Below are 23,074 nucleotides of genomic sequence, written 5' to 3' on the forward strand. Positions count from 1 at the left end.
GCCAAATGGCATTTCTTCAAAGTTAAATATCAGCAACATGAAAGGGGGAATAACAACAAAAAAATGTTTGACTAGGGGAGTCAATTGTATCAGGTTACCTAGTCGATGGATTTCAGGTTGAAAGGTTGAAATGTCCTAACTCGAACACGATCTATGTTTTGATTCTGGTAAAAAAAACCACCACCCTAACTCGCACACACGTATAATCATGTAACCTGAACCTATGTCGCTTAACCATTTATCTAAACGTGTCAAATGGGTTGATGGGTAATATTCAAGTTGTAAACGTGTTAACTATGCAATTATGGGTTCAACGAGTCAAATATGTGTTAATAGGTCGATCTCTTTAATTAAACAGGTTAAAAAAATCAACCAAACATAACCCATTTTATTAACAGCTTAGATATTATGACTTGAAAAGCTTTTCTTGTTATGTTTGTATAATGTTGGAAGAAAAAAATAGAAAAGTATGTAAATGCAAGTACAACAAAATATAACCAACTCTCCTTTTGACTACTTTATTTGGTTGGCTTTAGTCTTGGCTTACCCAAATGCCAAAGCCCAAACATGTGTTATATCTCAAATCCTATTTTAGTTTATTTAAATGAAAGTTCAAACTATAAAAACTGAATAAAAGGCTCCTACTCTTAAAAAAGAAATGCTATATTTTTTTTTTCAAAATTAACCCATTGAGATACTCATGAACCATCCTCTTATTCTGACTTGTACTTAGAAGACCTCGAAACCGATCGAGCCGCATTATTCCGCCTACCCACAAACTTAAGGATTTCGTCGATTAATATCACGGGAAAGGCGACCGCCAACACGAGAAGCCACTCGTTCATGCTTAACGGAACAACCCCGAATATTTTAGCAAGGAACGGAACGTATAAGATCAGAAAATGAAGCCCAAAAGATACCGACATTGCGACAAGTAACCATGGGTTGACCCAAGGTGGCATGGTCAACAAGCTCTCGTCTTCCGAAAGGGCATTTAAGGAATTAAACATCTCGATCGCTACCAATACCGATAATGAAAGGGTCATGGCTTTTATTTTCCCGCCACGAAAGTAATCACACGGGTCAGAATCGAATTTGTACACGTGTGTGCCAGCTGTAAAAGGCGACACGGAGAAACTCTTCCAAGATCTGCATTCATCCCAATGTGAAAGTTGGTAGTAGGTCACGAGGCTGTGACCGTCTCCACTGAGGTCGATTCCACAAAACGAATCACGAGTGAACCAGATGATGAAAATTCCAACGGTTGCGATTCCAACATAAGTTCCAATCACCTGCATCACAATTCACATGATCAGTGGAGGACCCAAAATTTATTTTCTGAAGGTGCGACCGGAGGATTAACAATACTATAAGGGTGGCGACCAGGATTTTGGCATAAATAATAAACTAATTTCTTTAATGGCCGGATTAAAATTATTTTTTAAATCTCATTTACTAATTTCAATAAACAATATTTGTTTCGTTCTAAAAAAATATTTTTTCATAAAAACTACATAATTTGTAGATTTAAGGTTTCACACTTTGCTTTAAACAACATATTTTGTATATCTAAGGCTTTGTTATATTAATATTTAAATTATTTATAATGTTATCTAGTTTTTATAACCGGTCCGACCAGTGGACAAGTGAGACAGTCAGGTCGATGACCCATCTGGTTATACAAACATTAATTGACACGAGTCATGAGAATTTCATATTTAAAAGGCGTACCAGATAGCGAAATAAAATCCAAGCATTAATCAAGGAATCATCGCTTCTACGAGGGGGCTTTTTCATAATGTATTTGTCGGGTGGGTTAAAACCCAAGGCAGTCGCGGGTGGTCCATCAGTCACGAGATTGACCCAAAGAAGCTGAACCGGAATTAAACCTTCTGGAATCCCCATAGCAGCAGTCAAAAATATGCATGCAACCTCACCAATATTTGAAGATATCATATACCTGTGTCCAAAATATTTTTTTAACACCAATTAATCTGTATATTAAAAAAAAATGAGTGTTTCTACGGTCTGGTTCAGTCGATTTTGATAGAATTATGAGCTGCATCGCTAACTACAAAAACGATAAATTAAACAGGCTGGGTTGCATGGTAGGAACACGTTGGTTTAGCGGTTTTTGCTAGCCATTTTTTTTTCAAAATTATCAAAATGTGTTAAATTTTGGAATAATAAATATGGTTCACTAATATGATATATACACAACTGTATATTACAAAACTAAAAAATAATAAGTAATAAAAGTTAAAGAACCGGTTCAGTTTACCTGGCGAACGACTAGTAACCGAATAAAATGGTTTTTTTTTTCAAAACTATTTTATTAATATAATACATATTACATATGCCTAACTACATATTTAAAATATGAAAAAAAATACAAACAAAAAGCTAAATGGCCAGTTCGGTTACATAGCCGGTTCCAAGTTTCAACTGTTCACCAGACAAATAATCCGTCAAACACCTAACCAATTCTCGAACCGTCTGAACCAGCCAAGTTGCATCGGTTTAGGAGGTCCGACTAGTTTCGACCTTCAACCCCTATAGTGAGTGTTAAGTGTAATAAAAAAATTTTAAAAATATGAGAAGGGAAATAAACCAACCTGATAAAGGCTTTCATGTTGTTATAAATAGATCTTCCTTCTCCAACTGCAGCCACAATTGTACTAAAATTATCATCTGCCAACACCATATCAGAAGCTTGTTTCGCAACCTGTAGAAAAAAAAAGTCGAATCAATCTCGTTATTTCGATCTGATTCTTAACTAACTTCCGAACTAACTAACTAACTAACTAACTAACTAACTAACATTGTATACAGTAACAAACGTCGAAAATACCTCAGTCCCAGCAATGCCCATTGCAATACCAATATCAGCCAGTTTCAAAGCAGGTGCATCGTTGACACCATCACCTGTCATTGCGACAACTTCACCTATATCTTTAAGCAATCTGACTATTTCTTGCTTGTGGCGCGGTTCAGCGCGAGAGAACAGAAGGCCTCCCTTTTGTGTTAAGTGGCCTTTTGGATCATTATGTTCCATAAAATCTTTTCCTGTTATGCTTTTGGATCTGATGTCTTCGGTTGTTCCAAACACGCCTATTTCACGACAGATTGCTTCGGCTGTGTTCTTGTTATCTCCTGTTATTACCATTACTTGAATTCCGGCTGCTCTGCAGTCTTCAATGGCTTGCCTAACCTCTTTCCGAGGTGGATCCTTCACATATCGATTAGCTAACGATGAGTTGAACACTTTTTGATACGAGCCTATCATTTGTATAATTTTTATTTATTATATGAAATATATGTTTATGTAATAACTATTACATATAAAATTATAATAAAAAAATAATTAAATAGTATATATTATGTTATATATAAAATTTATAATATAAATATATTAAATGAGCATAAATGTATATAAATAAAAAAAATTAAAAAAATAACACGCCTAGTAACGGGTCAATATAGTACGGGGCAAAATAGGTTGTCACGTATGCTCTAAACGGATAATAAATCAAAACAACTATAAAACCGTTTTAACCACTCACATGAAGGCCAACCATGCCAGCAAATACCATGTTACTCTCAATAGAAGAGTAATTAGCTGGATCAAGTAGAAGACTATGAGCAGGATGGTATTCATTGCCATTATACGTCTTAAACTGTTCAGGCTCCTCTTTGTATGCAAAGCCCAAAACGCGTAGTGCACCTTTCGACATTGCATTAAGGTTTTCTAAGATAACTTCTTTTGCCTTTTGGTCTAATGCAACAGTTGACCCATCAAGCAACTGGATGAATGAGCTTCTCTCCAACAAATTTTCTACTGCACCCTGATACATTGCATAGAAGAACTTCAGTCAATGCAAATCTCTTCACGAGTCAACAATTACGTTATATAATGATAGGCACTGTCTTCATAACCGCGCCAAACTGGAACCGACTACATAACCGGTCTGGTTGTGTATTGACTCAGCCGATTACCGGTTTAACAGACGAGTTTCAAATTGTTTTTATATTTTTCTTGCGAAATCTCATTTCTACTTCAGGCTCCATATTTTGTTTATTTAAGGCTAATAATTCGGTAACATTGCATATACACACCAAAAGATAAATTAGTTACATATTTTATTTTAAATTATTTATAACGCTATCTGATTTTTGAAACCGGTCCAGCCTATTCGGTTTGAAAAAAATGATGAGACGCGCTTACCTTTACAAGTAGCGACTTTTTTCCAGAGTCAGAAGAAACAAGGACACTCATAGATTTCCTATCGCGGTCAAACTCGAGGGTGGCGATCCTTCCTTCAAGTTTATTCCATGCCTCGGAACAACCTGCATTTTACATAAATACAAAAAAAAAATGTTAAAAATTATAAATAACAAAGAAAAATATCTGATAAAAAAAGTGAATTGGCTACAAGTCACTTTCACCTGTAGATGAACCAGGATTCATTCCAGCAGGAAGTCCCATTTTCTCAACAAGAACCTGAAATAAAAAGCCGGTTAATAAACCATACAAATGAAGGGTAAATTGAATTTTACGTCCTATAAGTTTCAGCAAAATTTCAGGCGATGTCCTTTAACTAACGAAATTACAGCAGATGTCCTTTATGTTGTAATTTCTTTACAGGCGGTGTTCTAATTTCAAGCGCTGTCCTTTAACTAACGAAATTACAGTCCGTAAAGAAATTAAAACATAAAGGACATCCGTTGTAATTTGGTTAGTTAAAGGACATCGCCTGAAATTTTTAAAGGACGTAAAATGCAATTTACCCTAAAATAAACTCAAGTTATAAGCCATACCTTCAATGCTGCTTCAGTGGGCATCCCAATTGCAACATAACCTTTTTCAGATTGTTCAATGCCAGCATCATTAGCCAACGAAGCGATTTTCGCAATTGTTTGAAGATTAACGTCCATTTTGCCAGCGGGCCAATGCTGGATTTTTCCATCGGACGGATCATAACTCGTCCCTTCTACAATAAACGGTCTAAGAACACTCGATTTTTGACCCATAGCAACAAGTTTAGTCACAGCCATATTGTTAGTGGTCAAAGTACCCGTTTTATCCGAACAGATAACGGTTGTACACCCAAGCGTCTCAACGCTTGGTAGTTTTCTAACAAGAGCGTTCTTTTGCGCCATTTTACGTGTCCCAAGGGCCAAACAAGTGGTAATTACAGCTGGTAAACCTTCTGGAATTGCGGCAACTGCTAATGCAACCGCGATTTTGAAATAATACGTGCATTTTTCGAACGAAAACTTGTAGTTCTTCGGCCAGCCGTCAACATACTCCCAGTCGAGAAAATACTTCAAGTTAATAAGCCAAACCAGTACACATATGCACCCGATTAGCATCGTTAAAACTTCGCCAAACTCATTCAATTTCTTCTTCAACGGCGTGTCTTCTTCGTACTGTGACGCGTCATGAATCTGAGAATGCACTTTCCCTATCTCGGTATCCATCCCCGTAGCCGTAACCAAACACACACAATTCCCATTCACAACCGTCGTCCCGGAAAACACAATACACTTTTTCCCTTGAATATCGCAATCAAACGCGACCGACTTTGTACTTTTACTAACCGCTTCACTCTCTCCGGTTAACGAACCTTGTTCAACCCGAAGCGTGGAACTAACTAGCTGCAAAACCCTCATATCAGCCGGGATTTTATCGCCCACCCGAAGCTCCACTATATCCCCCGGAACAAGTTCTTTCGCAGGAACGATTGACGCCTTTTTCCCATTACGTATCACAGTCGCTTGCTCCGATTGAATATCTTTAAGCGCTTCTAGCGCTTTCTCCGCGCTACTTTCTTGCCAAACACCAACCATTGCATTAACAATCAGTATCAAAAAAATAACCAAAGGCTCGATAAAAGCGGTAACCTCCATTTCCTCGCCTTCGTCTCCATCATACCACGCCAAAACAAAAGAAATCACAGCGGCAGCTAACAAAATCTTGACTAGCGTGTCGTTAAACTGATCCAAAACCAGTCGTAGAATAGACTGCCCTTCGTGTTTCTCGAACTCATTCTTCCCATAAATCTTTAACCGTTTCGCAACTTCATCGTCGGATAAACCGTATTCTCTCTTCACTTGATACTTCTCTTCACATTCCACCACACCCTTTGCCCATGATGCATAAACAATGTGTTCATTTGATGACAAATTGCTTTTACTGTCTTTCATTCCTAATATTATGGCTCCTTTATCAATCAATCATCAATATAAACAATATCAATGAAATTATTAATATATAATATAATTTCACCAATATTTCACCTGTAATCAAACAGAAAACACAATGAATTTTTAACCAATAAACGCCAAAAATCGCGATAAATCAACGTTACGATATATAATCTAATGATCTAATTACGTTAACCGAAATATTAACAAAAACGTATTGTAATTAAATTATTATGAAACATATTCTCTGTGCATGCATTAGATTACCAGTGTATCAACAATATATATATAAAAAATTCGGATATATTATAGAAACATGAATGCATTATGTGATGACGATCAAATGCGTTACAGATTACCTGAAAATGAAGCAATATTCGAACGTCTGAAAGTGAGATCGGGTGAAGGATATGAAAAATATTTCCAAATCTCAGAAGTGATATATTTTATATATTTTTGTTTATCATAAGTAAGTATTCGGTGTCATCTGATTTAATGAAATGTTTTGAACTTTTGAAACGAATAAAAAGTCAGGATCCTAAATCAACGATTCTTGATGGGTAAAAACTATAATGTGATTTATGATAAAAACCAAAGTGAAATAGGAATAAACTTTATTCAATTCTTGATAATATTCAACATTACAATATATAGAGATAAATATAGCTAGAAACCCTAAAGCCCATAAGTAATGGGTTGGGCCTCTGGTTTATAACACTCCCCCTCAGACATTTAGAATTAAACACAGTTTAACAACATACTTCAGGATGATGTTAAATAGGTACTTCAGGACCTGAATAAATAAACTGATACTACTGGATCAGCTATGCTGCCTCATTAAAAACCTTACTAAGAAAACCCAGTGGGACAAAACTTAGTTAAGGGAAAAAGAGTACAGCGTGTATAATTCTCCCCCTGAATTCAACAAACATCTTTTAATCTACGAAGACCGATCTTGTGTGATAGCTGCTCGAAACTGCTTCTAGGTAAAGATTTCGTGAACAGGTCAGCTAAATTTTCATTTGACTTGATCTGGCGAACATCAATTTCCCTTTCTTTTTGCAAGTCATATGTTGAGAAAAACTTTGGTGAGATGTGCTTTGTTCGATCACCCTTGATGTAACCTTCTCTGATCTGAGCTATGCAAGCAGCATTGTCTTCATAAATAATCGTTGGCTCCTTCTTGATCTGTTCTAATCCGCATGCTTCTTGTATGTGATTAATCATTGATCTCAACCACACACATTCTCTACCAGCATCATATAGTGCTATTAATTCGGCATGATTTGATGATGTTGCTGTAAGTGTTTGCTTAGTTGACTTCCAAGAAATTGCTGTGCCACCATATGTGAATACATAACCTGTCTGAGATTTTGCTTTGTGAGGATCTGATAGATATCCAGCATCAGCATACCCAACAAGCTGGGACTTTTGATCTTTCTGATAGAAAAACCTAAGTCTTGTGTCCCGCAAATATACCGGAATATATGTTTTACACCATTCCAGTGTCTACGTGTTGGGTTCGAGTTGTATCTCGCTAGTACATGTACCGCAAATGCAATGTCAGGTCTTGTGTTATTTGCGAGATACATAAGGGCACCGATCGCGCTTAAGTACGGTACTTCTGGACCAAGTACATCTTCGCCTTCTTCTTGAGGGCGATAAGGATCCTTGTGTGGATCTAGCGGTCGGACAACCATAGGTACACTAAACGGATGTGCTTTATCCATATTGAAACGTACTAACATCTTCTGGATGTAGTTTGATTGATGGACAAATGTGCCATTGCACAGATACTCAAATTGTAGTCCAATGCATACTTTTGTCATACCAAGGTCTTTCATCTCAAATTCTTTCTTTAGCAACTGAGCAGCTTTCTCTATCTCTTCAGGAGATCCGATGATGTTGATATCATCAACATAGACTGCTATTATAGTGAAATTTGAGAGTGATCGTTTTATAAAGACACATGGACTGATTACATCAGACTTGTATCCTTCCTTTTCGAGATATTCACTAAGTCGATTGTACCACATACGACCAGATTGTTTGAGACCATATAAAGATCTCTGGAGCTTTATAGAACACATATCTCGAGGTGTTGATTTTAATGCTTCAGGCAATTTTAATCCTTTAGGGATTTTCATGTAGATGTCATTTTCAAGTGTCCCGTATAAGTATGCGGTGACGACATCCATTAGTCTCATATGAAGTCCTTCAGAGATTGTGAGGCCGATTAGGAACCTAAGAGTTATCGCATCCACTACAGGGGAATACGTTTCCTCATAATCAACTCCTGGGATTTGGGAAAACCCTTGTGCTACAAGTCGAGCCTTATATCGTACAATCTCATTTTTTTCATTTCTCTTTATTGCAAACACCCATTTATAACCTACTGGTTTGACGTCTATGGGCGTTCGGACTACAGGTCCGAAAACATGTCGCTTTTCGAGCGAATTCAATTCGGCGTTTATGGCTTCTTGCCATCTTGGCCAATCATTTCTGTGCATGCACTCTTCTAAAGTTTTAGGTACGTAATCATTTTCATTGATTACATCCGTTGCTATAGCATATGCGAATATATCATCAACACGTGTTTTATTCAGGTTCCACATTGTACTATCTTGTACATAATTAATAGAGATCTCATTTTCATTCGGTACCGGTGTTTCTTCTGAAACTTCATTTTCCTCTGGATTCATAGTTGTCTCTTCTGGGACATTTACCTCTACCGGGGTTTCATTTATAACCTTTTGTGAGTTTTCACCAACTGCGTTACTTCGCTCTTTTCGTTTCCGTGGGTTTTTGTCTTTGGAACCGATTGGTCTCCCACGCTTTCGTTGTATAGTAATCGCTTCTGGGATTACTTCTATTCGAGCAGGTGCATTTGATGCTGGTACATGTGACTTTGTCACTCTATTTGTGTCTGTGAATGCATCCGGTAATTCATTCGCTATTCTTTGCAAATGTACGATCTTTTGGACTTCATATTCACATTGACCACTTCGGGGGTCGAGATTTGATAGCGATGATGCATTCAACGTTATTTCTTGTGTTACCAGTCTTTCTTTGTCCTTATCTCCCCCTAAGACTGGGAACATTGTTTCATCAAAATGACAGTCAGCATACCGTGCTGTAAACATGTCTCCCGTCATTGGTTCTAAATATTTAATTATGGACGGGGAGTTAAAACCAATATAGATACCCAGTCTTCTTTGGGGTCCCATTGTAGTACGTTGTGGTGGCGGCATTGGTACATATACCGCACAACCAAAAATTCTAAGGTGGGACAAACTTGGTTCTCGTCCGGAGACCAGTTGCAATGGGGAGTATTCGTGATCAGCAGTTGGTCTTAATCTAATCAGTGCAGCGGCATGCAAAATAGCATGACCCCATGCAGAAGATTGTAATTTACATCTCATTAAGAGTGGTCTAGCGATTATTTGTAATCGTTTGATCAGAGATTCAACTAAACCGTTTTGTGTGTGAACATGAGGTACTGAATGTTCAACATTGACCCCAATTGACATACAATAGTCATTAAAAGCTTGAGATGTGAACTCTCCCGCATTATCCATCCGGATGTTTTTAATTTGATTGTCGGGGAAATTGGCTCTCAATTGTGTGATTTGAGCTAAAAGTCGGGCAAATGCTACATTTTGAGTAGCTAAAAGGCTCACATGTGACCACCTGGAGGATGCGTCTATTAAAACCAAAAAATAGCGGAATGGTCCACACGGAGGATGAATAGGCCCACAAATATCCCCTTGGATTCTTTCCAAAAATGAGGGGGTTTCATGTATCAATTTAGATTGTGAGGGCCGAGTTATAAGTTTGCCCAGAGAGCATGCTGCACATAATAAGTCTTGTGGTAGCATAACTTTTAAGTTTTTGAGAGGGTGCCCGGTTGCACTTTTGATTATTCGTCTCATCATTATGTTACCAGGGTGACCTAGACGGTCATGCCATATATTGAATGTGTCTTTATCTAACAGCTTTTGGTTACTCACCATGTATGATTCGATAGGATTGATATTAGTACAATATAACCCAGAGGATAAGGCTTCTAATTGTTCAACAATTGTATCTTTGCCATTTTTGCTGGAAGTAATTTGAAGATATTCAATACCATTTTCAGATATTGTTTTTAGATGATAACCGTTTTTTCGAATATCTTTAAAGCTAAGTAAATTTCTTCTGGATTTACTAGAATATAATGCATTATCAATAGTTAATTTGGTACCCGAAGATAATGTTATGTGTGCTCTGCCGGAGCCTTCGATAAGGTTACTGACACCAGATATAGTACTAATCGGTGTCTCTGCAGGAGACAACTCAGAGAAAAATTTCATATCTTTGAGAATAGTGTTAGTACTACCGCTATCTACCAGACATTCATCACCAATAATAGCTCTACTGGAGCTAGTATACATATTTCTTCAGGAAATAAAAATAAATAAAAGTTAATGCAAAGAAGTAAAATGAAACATTGCAAGAGTTTCAAAATACAAAGGTCACAGTATGAAAAGTAAAGCATAAAAGGTACATTATCTTCAATCAGATTAGTTTCAGCATTCTTTTTTTTTCATTATGCGTTGAGATGCCTCAATGAGGTGTTTAGGGGTGCGACATGTGCGGGACCAATGATTTGACATCCCACATTTATAACAAGTGTTGCTTTGGTTCCCACTATTTTTCCCTTTTGAAGGTTGCCCCGTATTATGTCGACTCGATTCACCACCGCTATTTTGTAGTGTTCTGGGACTCTCAATGCCGTGTATATTCCCGTCCTTGACCACGACCACGACCTCTGCTGGGGCCGCGGCCTCTACCTCTACCTCTACCTCGTCCGCTTTGATAATTGGCCACATTCACTTCAGGGAATGGGCTTGCACCGGCAGGTCACGATTGATGATTTTGTAATAGGAGCTTGTTGTTTTGCTCCGCGACCAGAAGACATGATATCAATTCAGAATACTTAGTAAATTAACGTTCCCTGTAATGCTGCGACAGGAGCATATTTGAGGCATGGAACGTTGAGAAAGTTTTTTCAAGCATGTCTTCATCAGTAATTTTCTCACCACATAATTTAAGTTCAGAGAAAAAGCGGAACAGAGCAGAATTATACTCACTGACGGTCTTAAAATCCTATAGTCGTAAATGAAGTCATTCATAGCGAGCTTTGGGGAGTAAGACCAACTTCTGGTGGTCAAAACGTTCTTTGATGTTTGTCCATAATTCAAGAGGGTACTCAACAGTTAGATATTCCCGCTTTAGATCTTCGTGAAGATGATGGCGAAGGAATATCATAGCTTTCGTTTTATTTTGAGGTGAGGTCTGATTATCAACATTAATTGTCTCCCCCAAATTATTTGCCGTCAAATGGATTTTAGCATCAAGAGTCCACGGGAGGTAGTTATAGCCCGAGATGTCAAGTGCGGTGAATTCAAGCTTTGATAAGTTCGACATATTTTCTACAAATGAAAGAATAAGGCATTTTGAAAACAAGTCTTCAAATGAAATGTATATTGCATGAGAACTTCGGGGTCTCTTTTGCTAGAACTGCAGGTTCTAAATTTACGTCGTTTTAATAATAGAGTAGGAAATTAGAAACTCTTGTATGATTTCCTATTGTAAATTGTGTTTTGATAATTTAATTAGAATATTGCCTAAAATATATGTGAATTATAAAAATTTGATGTCGTGAATCATGATATACACCAAATTATAATATGCATTATGGAATCTTTTCTTGAAATATAGAGGATATTAATCTGTATTGCTTGAAAAGGAATTATTAAAATATATTAAATTTACGTCAACAGCTGTATTCCATTTGTTATATTATATTAAATATAAATTACTTCCTCCGTCCCACTAAAAGTGTCCTATTTTGAATTTTCAAAGTCTTTATTTATAAACTTTGACCCTAAATAATTTTATTTGTGTTAGATAATACTTGATGAAAGTTATATGATTTGAGTGTCATTTACAAGTGTTTTTATCGGGTTAATTTTCATCAAGTTTTATATAACACAAAAATATATAATTAAGGTCAAAGTTTATAAATAAAGACTTTGAAAATTCAAAATAGGACACTTTTAGTGGGACGGAGGTAGTATATTTATGCAATATTATATGTTATAGTACAGCTGTTCCCTATTCTATAATTAAGAGGAATGAAAAAAATATTGATGTTACATCAACCGCCGGGTGACTCCGACGATTCTATTTTATGCTTTATCGCCCTCTATAAAAAACTGTCATCACAGTCGGAGATCGGAGGAACCGCAACCGCCGTTAAACCGTTCCGAACCACCGGATTTCCGGCGACTCCGTCATCGGGGGAAAACACTGCTATATCGGGGGAAAACACCGTTCCGAACCACCGGATTTCCGGCGACTCCGTCATCGAGGGAAAACACCGCCTTTAAACCGTTCCGAACCACGCCGCCGGTAAACCGTTCTCTTCCGCACTGTCGTCTTTGATTTTATTTTAACAGTTGGCGGTTGAGGATAATCGCCGGAGAGAGATTTTCAGGTCAGAAGTTTTATGTATCATGGGATGTTGGTTTTTACTTTTCAGTTGTGTTGTTTATGGCGGCAGTGACCACTTGTTAGTCTAAATTTGTATTGGTAAGAACGGATCAAAGGAAAAACTTATACCAATTTTGTTCTAAAGTCCAGAATGACAGTTGTGGTTGAAAGAAAAAAAACACATGTTCTGGGTATTCGAAAAACCCATATCGAAAAAACGTAAGTCTTTTGTTCCAAAGGATTAGATTTATAATTTAATTCGAAAATCATCTTAAAAAAATGTTAGTATCCTTTCTGTCTCTTTCTGTTTGTATGTGAAAAAGAATGTTGCAATATATGAAAAAAAAAAATCCTTTACCGATTACCGGTTTGTAAAACCTCAATTTATTTGCATCTTTTGGATATTTACGGTATAAAAACTTGGAAAACACATTGAAAATTATGATGACGTGTACCTGGATGTATGAGCAGAAGATGTTCAGAATCACAAAACAGAAACAGAGTGATGAATATGTGTTGTTGACTGGCGACGGAAACAACTACAAATTCTTGTGATTGATCTCAGATTTTCGATAAATCTCAGTTGGTTAGAGTCTCGTGCTGATAACGTGATAAAAACCAAAGTGAAATAGGGATAAACTTTATTCAATTCTTGACAATATTCAACATTACAATATATAGAGATAAATATAGCTAGAAACCCTAAAGCCCATAAGTAATGGGTTGGGCCTAAAATGTCTGGTTTATAACAATTTAAATATTATCTAAAAAAACATTTTGTCTCCTTCCATCACAAAATGCATATGAGACAGATATTTTGTAACATTCATCGTTTTCGTGTATTTAGTATCCAGTGATTTTAATCCGAGACTTATGATTATAATGGAATTTATTTTATTTTAATAATTGTTCAAACAAATATATGTGTTACTTATGTAATTATCAAGACACGTTTAAATCATTCAAAAACCGACTTACGTTATGTAAATTCGATATTCGAGACACAATCAACCAACTATTGTGTTATATTGTTCTTATACATTATGTTAGAAACTTAAATTTATACAAATAATAAAAGAGAAATGAATAGAAAAAACAATCTCGGGGGGCCAAAAATAACAAAAAAAATATATTAATGGGCCAATTTTCTCCAAGTTTCCATCTTTTCCACCACTTCTAACCCTAATCTATCACCTATAAATACCACACTCATTCCACTATCTTTTTTTTTTTCTTTTGCATCTTCTCAAGAATTCTCCTACTTTTGAAAGTGAGACTCATCTCCTTTCACCTTCTTCCTTGTTTTTCTTTTGTTTTCCATACTTCACTCACATTGGAAAAACCTCCATTGAATGTCACCCAATATTCACCATGGTGAACAAAGGTGGTGCATCATCAAAATAAGGACCAATCTTGGGTTTTATTTTGTAACTTTTAATCTTTCATTATACATGACCAACCAAGATTATCACCTAAGTTAGATGATTCTTGGTGTAACAAAGGGGGACAATGGATAACATTTATCCTACCTCTATAACATGATCATGGTCATTATATTACTAACCCATTACTAATTACTCTTATATTATCTAACTTATTATTATTATTATTATTATTATTATTATTATTATTATTATTATTATTATTCATGCCTAACCTACATAATATTATTAACTAACATATTATTATCATGTCTAACATTACTAACTCATACTAACTCTTTTAATCATTCTATTAACTACTAGCTCTTCTAATCATACTATTAACTCTTTTGATTTTTTCCATTTAATTATATAGTCTTACAACTACGTCATTATTACCAATTCATTAATTATTATTACATATTAAAAATATATAAAACTACTAACTCTTTTAATTTTGTCATTTACTTATTTAGTCCTACAATTAGATCATTATTACCAATTTTTTAATTTATCTATATATGATAAAAGAGAAACAAAATGAATAGTGCCAAACTGGTGTCTGGCACCTATTCAATGGACGAAAGTGTGGTGGAGAGGAGTTATTGGGCTCTTTTGGGGGTGATGGCCTCATCAGCAATCTTCAACCACGTGTTCCAAAAGAGGGGCATATCTCATCAACGTCTCTTCTTTTTCTCTCACCAGTCATCGCCTTACCGCCGCAACCCTCTCAGATCAACACGACGGTTTACTCAGCCACCACCCTCGCTAGGGTTTCGGTGAGGTGCCGACGACGGTTGTTTCCGGCTACGTCCGTTCGTAGTGTATGCTGAAAACCCTAGGTATTATCTTTTCTTTAGAGCTAAATGTTTTGGGCTAATTCTAGGTGAATTGTTTGGTTTAGATTGATTGCATGTGTATTTACTATCTATAATGTGTTGTGTTCATTAGTGATTTGGTTTTCCTCCACAGTAAATTAGAATGATGATTTTTGAGATTGGGTGGTCTTTAACCATGTTTTTAGGGTTGTTTAAATTCTGCACGCCAGGTGTTTGATAGTTTGTCTATCTTTTTTTTTTTCAACTTGGTCTTCTCATTGTTGATGGTGTGGTTGTAATATGCTTTTGGGTGTTCTCTCTAAGTTGTATGTATCAATTAAGCTTAAAACATTGCTACTATAGGGTGACTTTTGGGTTTGAATAATTGATATGTTCTGGTGTCTAAGTTATTTGTAAAAATATGCCATTCAAACTCGACAAGGTTTCTAAATATAAAGCCTTACAAGAAGAAACTGTAAATCTGAAACCAACTACATCACTCATTGGGCCCATAAAAGTTGAAGTAATGCTTAAAAACTAGCAAAGTTACTACTACTGGGAAAAAAAATTATGATCAGTAGGATCTTTACCCAGTGAGCATGTATTCTCATTTAAGATAGAAGATTCTTAATTGTTAAAGATAACCATATTTGAGATTGCTATCAAGTATCAACATATACATGAATGAAAAAGATTGACAGGTGGAAGCTTGGTTTTAAAAAGTGCGCCCTAGGCTGTTGGCAATAATTGCCTTAATATCTTTGGGAGCATTTTCCCATAGATCATCAGGAATTACATGTTTGCTTGCCAAACAAAGACTTGCCCCTGTATCTACATAACAATGTAGAGAAATTGTTTTATATCCTTTGAAAAATATTTTTCCTTTGATATAAATTGAATTTGGATTAGTTATATTTGCTAACTCAAAATAATGAGTCAGGGCGCAAGGCGCAACAAGGCGTAGGGCCTGGGGCTTTTTTGCTTCTCGCCTTGTGTAATTACAGGAAGCGACCAAAAGGCGCATTTTTTGATGTTTTTTTGTGGGCTTTTTGGCCTGAGGCGCGCCTCATGTAACTTTGGCGTTTTACTGCATAAAAATGTTGTACCTTGGGTTTTTTGACTTGTACATGTTATGAAAATGGGATAAAAGCCTTACTTATAGCTATATCTTGGTTAAAGGAAGCTAAAAATCTATGGGATATGTATGGGATATATAAAAAAATTATATAAACATCTTGCGCCTCGAGTACTAAAAGCCCACCGCTTTTGCGCTTTGCGCTTCACGCCTCAATTTTAGACCTCGTCGCTTTTGTGCGCCTCTCGCTTTTTAAAACCAAGAGTGGAAGGGACCGAGAACCCACTTTACACATGCGGGTCAATTATACTACAAGTATATACATTACAAGTGAAAGCGATGAGAAATCTTGTGAAGCTGGTAACATGCTAATGCCGAAGACTACCATGGCATCAATTACATGTCATAAAATAATATTGAAACCGTTGCTCTTGAACTCAATTACTCTCATAGGTAGGGCCCAAATGATTTCATTGGATTACAAGAGTAATATATACTTATGCAGTTGAGATTCTATGAATACAATGTTATGACCAATGTTTTAAAAACGGGCCAGTTTGTTCATTGTCAGTTTGAAACTGAGCAATCGACATGTGTAATGCATGCGTGGTTTTGCATCGGTTTTATTTTACTTTTCACCGCTTTGTTTAGATTAGAGGCCGCCTGGGTCGTTAGCTGATAACTGAATCAACAACAATCTCGGTTTAACCATTTGGTTCGGCCGGTCTTGATTTGGTTATCATGTTTTCGAGAAGAGCGATATGATTCATTATATGCTTTTTGATATCCTTTTTGCTTTCTAAATTGCCTTATTTGTAACAGTAGATCTGATTACAGCGTAGTGGTGACGAAACTATGAAGGGAAATAGGATTTTCATATGCTTTTTTATCTTCTTTTTTGCTTTCTGAAATAGGATTTGTTATATAATTCTAATTCTACAGTAGTGTAGACACGTTGCAGACATGTGGCAAGTGTGACTGACATAAGGTATACACGTGGCTTTAAAAAACGTGCCCCGATAGAAGAGTACATCACCTGCCAGGTACTAAAATTTATTACATCTCTTCAATAAAAAAATGACAAATTATTAGTTTTTAATGAAAAAATAGTTGCATCAGAATGCGTTGTAGCTTGCCGATTCTGAAAAACTTATTGATTTGAATTCTACTGTAAGAATGAATTATAATTTGACCAATTACTCGGGCTTTGTAAGTGACTTGATACTTACTGGCTCTTTATCTTTACAGATGCTTCGTTAAGAGAGAAATTAATGAAGATTATTGGATCCGATTTCTTTAAAATAGTACCAGAGGTGATAACCACTTCTGTTGTTGCTGCTGGGAATTATGCATTCCAGGTCAAAGCACAATTACTCCACCTGAACAAATGGTACATTTCTTTGGTTTTTTCTATTAGTTTGATTGATTTATAGAATTGCCGCTGATTTTGGTGTGTGTTATGTATGTGTAATAATGCTCATATGAAAATTGTTAGCTATGTTGAGTAATATATGTATTACATGAATTGGTTTGGTGACACAATGAGTTCTTGGAAGTCACGCCTGTTGACACAGATGCGAAAGTCAGCGTGTCCAAGATCATCAATGGTTACCTTGCTGAAATCGCAAACGAACTGAATACTTCATTGTTAAAGTTTGCTACAGGTGAGGAGCTCAAGGCATTGAAAAGAGAGGTGGAGAAAGATGGCGAAAATACAATAAAGCGAAGGGGCGGTGATATCAAAACCAATATTTATCAAGATGTTTTCTAGCAAGGACAAAGATAGTGATAACAGGCGTTTGGATACATCATAGAGTCGTTTGTCGTTCGACGAATGCTGAGGAAACAAAGGCGTGCACGCCGACATCGAGGAGCAAGAGGTATTCTTTATTGTTGTTTTAGGATGTTTTGTAAGGAAGAAAGGGAGTTTTGAGGGGATCATATGTTTGTAGAATCAATCAACAACTCATTTCCTTTTACTAAAGTGGTCCAATTCTTATGTTGTTTCAAATGACCAAAAAAATGGTGTTAAAAGCACAATTTTACCGTCTCTGTAAGTGTGTTTGGCGCTTTGCTTTATTTTTTATTGCGCAAACTTATAGGTCCAAAGCATGAGACCAGATTTTTTTTTAAATTAATTATGAATAAGATATCCAATAAACTTAAACAATGTGAACAACTCAAGCATAGCTGCATGTTTTTTTCTTCAGCAATACCAAACGATGTCGGATGTGGTTTATCGAACGCTTTTTGTACATACGGTTTTCCCGCCGCAACGCGCGGGCGGATATAAACCTAGTTATTATTACATACTAAAAATATATAAAAGTACTAACTCCTTTAATTTTTGTTATTTACTTATTTAGACTTGCAATTTAATTATCATTGTCAATCTATTATTTATTATTATATACTAAAGATATATAAATATTAAACCTATCTATGCACCAACTAATTTATTGTGACAACTGTCATTTTTCCATGCATTCCGTACAATAATTAAATAGTGATCTGTGCTTTAATAACCGTGCATGATTTAGTTTACAGGACGAATGAAATTCTGATTACTGTTATTTACAATGGCATTTCATGTTGCAAGACTTTTATCATCACTACATGCAACACAATATAGTTCTATTAATGCACAAAACAAAGTTAGCACAGTTATCAGACAAACTAGAAGCACTGACGGGAGTTCAGTACTTAGACAGACGTGATATTAAGACACAGAATGAGCCCCAGAACCAAGTGATACACTAAGATAGTGTGTAGGAAAGTAGGGATTACAAAACTGCCTTCCTAGTGAAGACATAGGTACCGGAAAGTGCCAGAAACACACTGAAACTGCAGAATTCTGCAGAAAATAAACAAATTCAGCAATAAATCAGCTTTTAACATCTAAATATAATGCAGAAAAGTGGTTTAATGGTCCAGAATACCTTCCTAAGTGTCGGGAATCAAAACTGTCATAAAAGACTACATAAAGCACACTAAACTGCGCAATTTAGCACTTTAACGAACCGGTAACCAACCGAACAACCGGACAATACCCGAAATACCAAATTTTCACTAGAAGCATTGTTTTAGTGTTACAAAGCTAGTTGTGGTTGTAACACCCCGTGTTTCGAAAGTCAAAGTCAAAGTCAAGATTGAAGTCAAAGGGAGACAAGATTGCTGATTGCGATCTGTCACTCCTTGCTTAAATCCTGTTTTGACTTCTTTGACTTGTATATAGTCTTTTATGCTTTATGTTAGTTGTATTATGTGGAGTACTTATTAATAATCAAGGTCTATTCGATATTTATCGCATGTTTTATCGCTTTATCGCTGATCGCAATCGCACTCGCAACTCGAATTACGCATTCCGGATATTATTCTATGTGTGTGTATGCCTTATGTGTTACTTGTGCATGTTTAATTATGTTTATGTGGGGTGATTAATCAAAACGCAATTGAAACTCAATCGCAGTCGAATCGCAAACGCTAAACGAATGTTAAATAAGGATGATTGTATGTTGATATAGTAGTTGGGATTAAAAGTAATTTGAATAGGAAACTCTATCACATCGCAACGCTCAGCAATCGAATCGAAATCGCAAAACCCATCGCGCCGTTCACTCCAATCGAGTGGCCAACCGATCGAGTTGCCACTCGATCGAGGTGCCACTCGATCGAGTAGTCACCCGATCGGGTTACCCCCCGATCGACCAGCCCTCTCCTCCCCTTTCCTTTTATGCACCTCTGTCAACGTCACAAACTTACCTTTTTCTGCACCTCTCGTCCGACCAGCGCTTTTGCCCACTTTCTTCAGATTTCTCGCGATTCTTGTAAGTTTTCAACCTAAATCTTGTACTTTCTTAATCTACACGCACTCCTACACCTTTCTATCTTTTGAATCTTAACTTTTAACCGAGAAATCACTAGATTTGAGGTGTTCTAGGATGATGTCATCATGGTGTTCCTATGAACTTCATGTTTTGGCTTCAAACCACCAAGAACAACTTAGATCTGAACGATTTCCACACAAATAAACAAAGATCTTTCATAGATCTGAACATATTCATGGTGAAAAGGATTGAAAGATGGTTTTCCAACTTTCTTTCAACTCTTTTACACTCAATGCACTCAAAACCGATAGAATCGGAGCCTGTTCTAACCTTCTACACTTTCATGTCGATGCGTTGGTTCAAGATCTAGATTCTATCCACGAGATGTTGATTTCAGGTTTGAATATGAACAACCAACTAGAACCGGGAACTGTTCAGACCAGGGTGATTCGTGTCCGGTCAGCTCACTTGGGACGAGATAGGGGTTCCGTTGTACAAGTCCGTTCGATCGGATTGCCACCCGATCGACCGGCTTTCCGATCGGGCTGCACTTGGTTCTACACTTAAACCATTTTCTCAATTTATTGAAGGATCTGAACGCTGAAACGGACTACCACCCGATCGGATTGCCATCCGATCGAGTAGCCGTCCGATTGTGTGACGTTTAGAGACTTAACAATTTTCAACATGTTCACTCCGAACGGATTGCCACCCGATCGAATAGCCATCCGATCGAGTGACCGTCCTGCTGTGAATTTGTTCTCAAACCTGAGAAGCCTCGCCAATTGGATTGTTGTCCGATCGGACTGCCGTCCGATCGACCGACGTGAAAGGTAGAGATACTTCTCCATTTTCAAAATGCTACAACGAAAACTTCAAAAGACAAGCCATCATACACAAACACATCCATCCCAAACGAGGTGACTATCCAATCGAGTGACCACCCGAACGGATTGTCAACCGATCGACCGGCCACCCGATCGGATTGCTGTTCGACCCACTGACACTTTGTATCGTTTTACGCGCCGCTTATCGTTTATGGTATCATTCAGATCAGGCTAATCTCACTCTCTAGCGCTCCCTTCAATCCATCAATCGCTGTGAGTATACTGAACCCCTTTTTGCTTTATGCACTTTTGGGTGTTACATACGTTATTTATACTAAATCACATCGAACACACTATGTAACACCCCAATCGCGTAATATAACAACACGAGGCGGAAATATCAGGGAGTCACGTTACAAATTGCTCACAACTACTGGTACTAAATTGTTTCAATTTCATTAACATCGTTTTACAAACAAAGAATACATGTAATTGTTCTTTTTAGAAGTCTAATGCCCGTATGCAGTCCTATGCGTTGCACGCTTGAACAGTCGAAAACCTGAAACATATGCGAAAACAGTCAGCATAAAAATGCCAGCGAATACATAGGTTTTATTAGCCAAATAAATGGCAAAACATTTGGTATTAATCTTAATTGTGAAAATTCGTGACAAAATAGGTTTGTATATGGCAATATAATGTTTACTAAGTCATTTTATGCCTTATATTGAAATCTCGATTAAACCATTGTAAAAACTTGTTAATGTGTTATTAGGAATCCAATCAAGGATTAATAATAACTGTTTTGAAATAAATCAAAACTTATATAAGTATTATATAAATCAAATCAATGAGTTATGATAATACTTCAGATATCTTTGTAGGAATCTAACATACAAAAATATGGGAGATTCTACAAAGATTGTTATAATCAGACATTAAAACAATTGTACACAAAAACCTAAAGTGATCCAGATAACGCTACAAGAATAATAAAATAAGAACACTTATATATAGGAAGTACCAGCGGCGTATCCACCATGTTCTTATTTTATTATACCCATTTCGTTATTGAAATCACAACTACCACATAACACATAAACTAACCAAATTGTACCAACTTGCAAACACGCATTAAAGCACACAATGAATCCAATCAAGGATTCCAATATCAGTACTTTAAACATCCTACAAGAATCAACCTATGAAGATAGGTAGATGCTATAAGGATTCGGGTTCTATCACATTGTCTAATCTAACATACATTAAAGAACATAATAAATCCAAACATGGACTCCATTATTAGTACTCTAAACATCCCATATAAGTCTAACTATGAAGATAGATAAATACTGCAGGGATTTTGGGTTCTTGACATATTGAATTATTGAATCAAAACAATCCTAAATCCTAATGGTGATTCGGGATAACGCCACGAAAGGTAATACAATAAGCACACTTATATATAGGAAGTACCAGCGGCGTATACACCATGTGCTTATTGTATCATCTACTTTCCTTATCTAAATCACCAACAAACTACACAAAAACCAACCATTGAGTTGTAAAGTACTTCTTAAAAATCTCACTATGAAGATAGGAAGATCTAAGACTGTACTTCAAATATCCTATTTGAATCTAACTATGAAGATAGGTAGATCACTTAAGGATAAAACATTACATTTGCATAATCGGAATAATACACATAAAAGCACTTAGTGAACACACATATGCCACACATTTTGAAAACAGATCGATTACACATATGAATCACCCCAAAACATTTGAAAACAGTAAACGAGGGGGGCTATGTACTCGCCTGGGGTTGCGTATAGTCCCGGTTCAAAGGTTATAACAAAGCTCAAAAGACCAAGAGTTCAAGTTTTGAAGCGATTCCTAAGGTAACAGATACTATATCAGGGAATCGATACCTAACTCGGAAGATCGGGTAGAATGAGGTCTTGTAAACCAAATGAGTGTTGGAACTCATGTGATATGGTTTAACAAAGCCTATATTCTAGAACGAAACCTATCCTAAGTGCTTACAACCCATTATGACCCACTAAGGTAGCTTACGCCACTTTAACGCGTCGTTCGCGCGAAAACGCGTTCGAGACGCCTAACTAGTCCTATGACAAGTATTATATGCCTTAACATATCTAATTATGTTATATAATTAGTTTAGATGTCAAAATATTGGTTACATATGTTTAAAATGAAATTATGCGCAAAAGGGCATTTTGGTCATTTTCCTAAGGCATATAAACTATCTATCATACGACTAACTAAACGAGGTGACCATAAGGTATAACCTCAGAAGGTTATTCCCTATACAACTATGATCACATTGTATGTTTGGTCG

At 36.5% G+C, this 23,074-nt stretch overlaps 1 protein-coding gene and 1 long non-coding RNA gene across 2 annotated transcripts; one reads left to right on the plus strand and one right to left on the minus strand.

The window, feature by feature from the left end:
- Positions 1–507: 507 nt before the first annotated feature.
- On the minus strand, positions 508–6,275 carry LOC110873341 (calcium-transporting ATPase 4, endoplasmic reticulum-type). Its single transcript, XM_022122266.2, has 8 exons — positions 4,819–6,275; positions 4,447–4,501; positions 4,226–4,347; positions 3,564–3,845; positions 2,852–3,229; positions 2,616–2,725; positions 1,732–1,960; positions 508–1,292 (listed from the first exon to the last, which is right to left on the minus strand). The coding sequence occupies exons 1-8, from the start codon at positions 6,205–6,207 to the stop codon at positions 714–716; spliced, it is 3,144 nt and encodes a 1,047-aa protein (XP_021977958.1). The 5' UTR covers positions 6,208–6,275; the 3' UTR covers positions 508–713.
- An 8,442-nt stretch (positions 6,276–14,717) lies between these two features.
- LOC110873342 lies at positions 14,718–18,108 on the plus strand. The gene is made up of 4 exons (XR_002555074.2): positions 14,718–15,007; positions 17,009–17,101; positions 17,307–17,448; positions 17,713–18,108. It is a non-coding gene; the product is annotated as an uncharacterized LOC110873342 (long non-coding RNA).
- The last annotated feature ends 4,966 nt before the right edge of the window (positions 18,109–23,074 follow it).

The sequence above is a fragment of the Helianthus annuus genome, chromosome 8 (assembly GCF_002127325.2).
Source record: "Helianthus annuus cultivar XRQ/B chromosome 8, HanXRQr2.0-SUNRISE, whole genome shotgun sequence".
In the NCBI taxonomy this organism is placed as follows: Eukaryota; Viridiplantae; Streptophyta; class Magnoliopsida; order Asterales; family Asteraceae; genus Helianthus; species Helianthus annuus.